At 41.4% G+C, this 3,585-nt stretch overlaps 2 protein-coding genes across 2 annotated transcripts in view; one reads left to right on the top strand and one right to left on the bottom strand.

Annotated features, from left to right (window-relative positions):
- Positions 1–90: 90 nt before the first annotated feature.
- On the top strand, positions 91–2,032 carry LOC101312168. Its single transcript, XM_004302999.1, has 2 exons — positions 91–241; positions 408–2,032. The coding sequence occupies exon 2, from the start codon at positions 416–418 to the stop codon at positions 1,883–1,885; it is 1,470 nt and encodes a 489-aa protein (XP_004303047.1). The 5' UTR covers positions 91–241; positions 408–415; the 3' UTR covers positions 1,886–2,032.
- Positions 2,033–2,617: 585 nt separating this feature from the next.
- The window catches only part of LOC101311878 (pyruvate kinase, cytosolic isozyme-like), a 6,338-nt gene continuing 5,370 nt past the window's right edge, over positions 2,618–3,585 (bottom strand). The window contains exon 16 of the mRNA XM_004302998.1: positions 2,618–3,070. Within this exon, the coding sequence (XP_004303046.1) occupies positions 2,918–3,070 (153 nt within the window). The 3' untranslated portion in view covers positions 2,618–2,917. The remainder of the gene's footprint in view (positions 3,071–3,585) is intronic.

Genomic DNA, 3,585 nt, shown 5'->3' with positions numbered 1-3,585 from the left:
CTACCTACCTCCTCTCTCTCTCTCTCTCTCTCTCTCTCTCTCTCTCTCTCTCTCTCTCTCTCTCTATTTTACACCCCTCATTGCTTGTGTACCGGTTCTGCCGACCATTTGCAAAAAGTTGACAAAGACATAGTCATTTCTGGCCGTGAAGGACATGCTGATGTTACAAGTCTCTGAAGTTTGTTGCTTTTGAGCTGTTTTCTTTACTGGGTTTTGTTCCAAAATTCATTTCAATTCTTGGGTATGTTTTTGTTTTTCCTTCTCAAAGCTTAGCAAGCAAGATCCCATATAGAATGTGCAGTTATTAGACTACAAGTCTATAACATTGGGTTCTTAAGTTTTTGAGTTTTGGGTTTTTAAGTGTCTGTGAAGTAGAAAAGCTTTGTTTTAACTTTTTCTTTCTTTAGGAGTTTGAATGGAAGGCAATGGTCTAGGGGGTGGTTTGTTTCCAGAAATGAGGTCTGGAATGTTAGGCCTTGAAATGCCTTTGCACCAAACACAAAACCCCCAAAATCCTCAGAACCCACATCACCATATGCACCAACCCCAAATGGTCAGCTATGCCCACCATGAAGCTGATCTTAATCACCACCCACAAGCTCAGCAATCAGTGAAACATGGGTACCCATATGCCGCAAAGCCCAAACAGATCACTCTGAGTGATGAAGATGAACCTGGGTTTGGTGCTGATGACAGTGCTGGTGATAACAAGAGGAAAATCTCACCATGGCAGAGAATGAAGTGGACTGACACCATGGTGAGGCTTCTAATCATGGCTGTGTTTTACATTGGGGATGAGGGTGTCTCTGAATGCCCTGATCCAACAGGGAAGAAGAAGAATGGCGGAGGCTTGCTGCAGAAGAAAGGGAAGTGGAAATCGGTATCGCGGGCTATGATGGAGAAGGGGTTCTATGTCTCTCCACAGCAATGTGAGGACAAGTTCAATGACTTGAACAAGAGGTACAAGAGGGTGAATGACATACTTGGCAAGGGAACTGCTTGCAAGGTTGTGGAGAATCAAGGGTTATTGGAGAAAATGGAATTGTCGTCAAAGATGAAGGAGGAAGTTAAGAAGTTGCTGAATTCCAAGCACTTGTTTTTCAGGGAAATGTGTGCTTATCATAACAGTTGCGGCCATGGCACTGTTGGTGCTGCTGGAGCTAGCGGCGCGCATAACTCATCCCCTGAAATGGCGACAGACCAATCCCAGGTTCAATTGCAGCGGCAGTCCCAGCAGCAGAGGTGCTTTCATGTATCAGAAAATGCTCATGTGGTTGCCAATTCGGGCAGGTCAGAGACTGAGGGGTCGAAAATGTTGAAAGCAGAAAGTGGTGGTGAGGATGAAGATGAAGTAGACTACGAGGATGATGATTCGGAGGACGACGATGAGGAGGAGGAGGAAGGGGTTGTGGAAGGCGGCCCGAGAAGTCAAATTGGGCATGTACATGAGGATGGGGATGAGAATGATCATGAAAGAGCTAAAAGGCCAAGAAAGGGAAGCTGCTTTTCCGGGCCCTCCATGAAAATGTTGATGCAGCAATTGACCAGTGAAGTCAATGGTGTGATCCAAGACGCGTCGAAGACTCCATGGGAGAAGAAGCAGTGGATGAAAAGGAGGCTGATACAATTGGAGGAGCAGCAAGTGAGCTACCGATACCAATCTTTCGAGCTCGAAAAGCAGAGGCTCAAGTGGGTTAAGTATAGTAGCAAAAAGGAAAGGGATATGGAAAGAGCTAAGCTGGAGAATGAGGGAAGAAGGCTTGAAAACGAGAGAATGCTATTGCTTGTTAGGCAGAAGGAGCTAGAGTTGCTTGATCTTCATCACCAACATCCGCAACAAAATTCTTCAAACAAGAGAAGCGACCCTTCGTCCCTCACTGGATAATATGTATATATGGTGGCCTAGATCAGATAGATGAGAATGAATGATTTGCCATTTTTTGTTTATTCAAACTTTCTTATGTATCTCAGTATCTGCATCTTCTAAAGAAAAGAAATCTATCTCTCAAATTGAAGCACAAAAATATGTTGTAATCAGAGTAGTGTTGGCCAAATAAGAACAAACCAACAATGCTGTAATAGTACAAGTCCAATCTATAACAAGATGGACTGAGGCCTAAGTTTTGTGTATAGATCTTCCAAGTTTGGATTCATACAACCGTGATATTATTATAATTTCCCCTAATGGTGGATAACATTAGAAAATCACATGATGAGAGTATAGATGCGTCTAAGCTTTTCTCCAGCCCACAGAATACCACTATAAGTTGCATGGTTTATACGTTAATCAGTTCCATCTTACTATAGTCTAATCTAAAGTCTAAACAAGTATTATCATTTTAGGGTGCGCACCCACAATGGCATCTGCATCATCAAATTGCCAGCACACATCAAAGTGTTGACGAGCCTGAAGCAACATGAGCTAATTACATGTGGTTAGATACGGTAAACGAACTTTGTCAGTCATTACCAGTTGTTTCTATATCTGTAAATGGGTTTACTAGAGCATGGTTAAGTTAATGTCAGTGAGAACGAGTTTACTGAACAATTTCCTACAAATTCTCACTCAACTTGCTCCCTGGAACTTTCGAAAGCGAACAAAGCTTGTTTTAACAGGAGGGTAAAATTTAAGCTGGAATCTGAAAAACAAAATTAGTGACAAACGAATATCACAAAAAGCATCATCTTTTTATTGGAGACTTGACTGACTATGATATGTAAACACAAAATGGGGTCGTAGACAACATAGTCCTTTAATTGTAGATCAATGACTATAGTTGCCTCAGTGTAACCCTTGATAGAAGTCAAATCAATAAGCAAGTCTCCAAAACCCGGGGAATATAACCCTCACAGGTAACAAGGGATCGGTGCACTCCCCCCAATAGTTAAAAAGGGAAATTATAGGGTAAGAAGAATTCTAATCTTCGAGCTCAATAATCTTGACAACAGAAGCATCACCAACTTTCTGGCAAACAACTACTCGGTCGTGCGACTTTACAACTCCTGATGCCTTTCCATGATCAAGAGCGACCTTTAGAACTGACTCGTTTGTTGAACTGGTAGACTCAGCCTGAAAAATCGAATACAGTGGACACGAAATTAAAAACCAAATAGGAATATACAAGCAACACAAGACCAGAAAGTATGCTGTAAAACCTTTAGACTAACACAAATTACTCTTTATGTAACATTCCACCAATCAGTTGCACAGATAATTGAACGATGGAAGTGAAGTGAAGATACTGGCTCTCCAGCCGAAAGCGATGTATAATCAGGGCTGTATTATATATTACTCAAGGCTAACTGGATACTATTGAGCTAAGAACCCTGGGGTGCCATGAAAAGAAAAACTAGTACTGAACTGCAAAAGTTTGCTACCGAGACTCCACAAAAATAAATCTCTATATTGACCAATGTTCTAAAAAACGCTAGGCGCTAGTCCGGACAGCCGACGCCTAGTGCCAAGAGGATTAATCAGGCGCCTAGGCGGTTTTTTATTTTCTATTTTTAATTCTTTTTCACATAAAAGTAATAAATAATTGATTATTATGTTATTATTAATTACTTTAATTAAATGGGGATAAG

This window comes from Fragaria vesca, linkage group LG6 (assembly GCF_000184155.1).
Source record: "Fragaria vesca subsp. vesca linkage group LG6, FraVesHawaii_1.0, whole genome shotgun sequence".
Taxonomy (NCBI): domain Eukaryota; kingdom Viridiplantae; phylum Streptophyta; class Magnoliopsida; order Rosales; family Rosaceae; genus Fragaria; species Fragaria vesca.
Note: the sequence above shows the minus strand (reverse complement) of the source record. Positions and strands in the feature narration are given on the sequence as shown.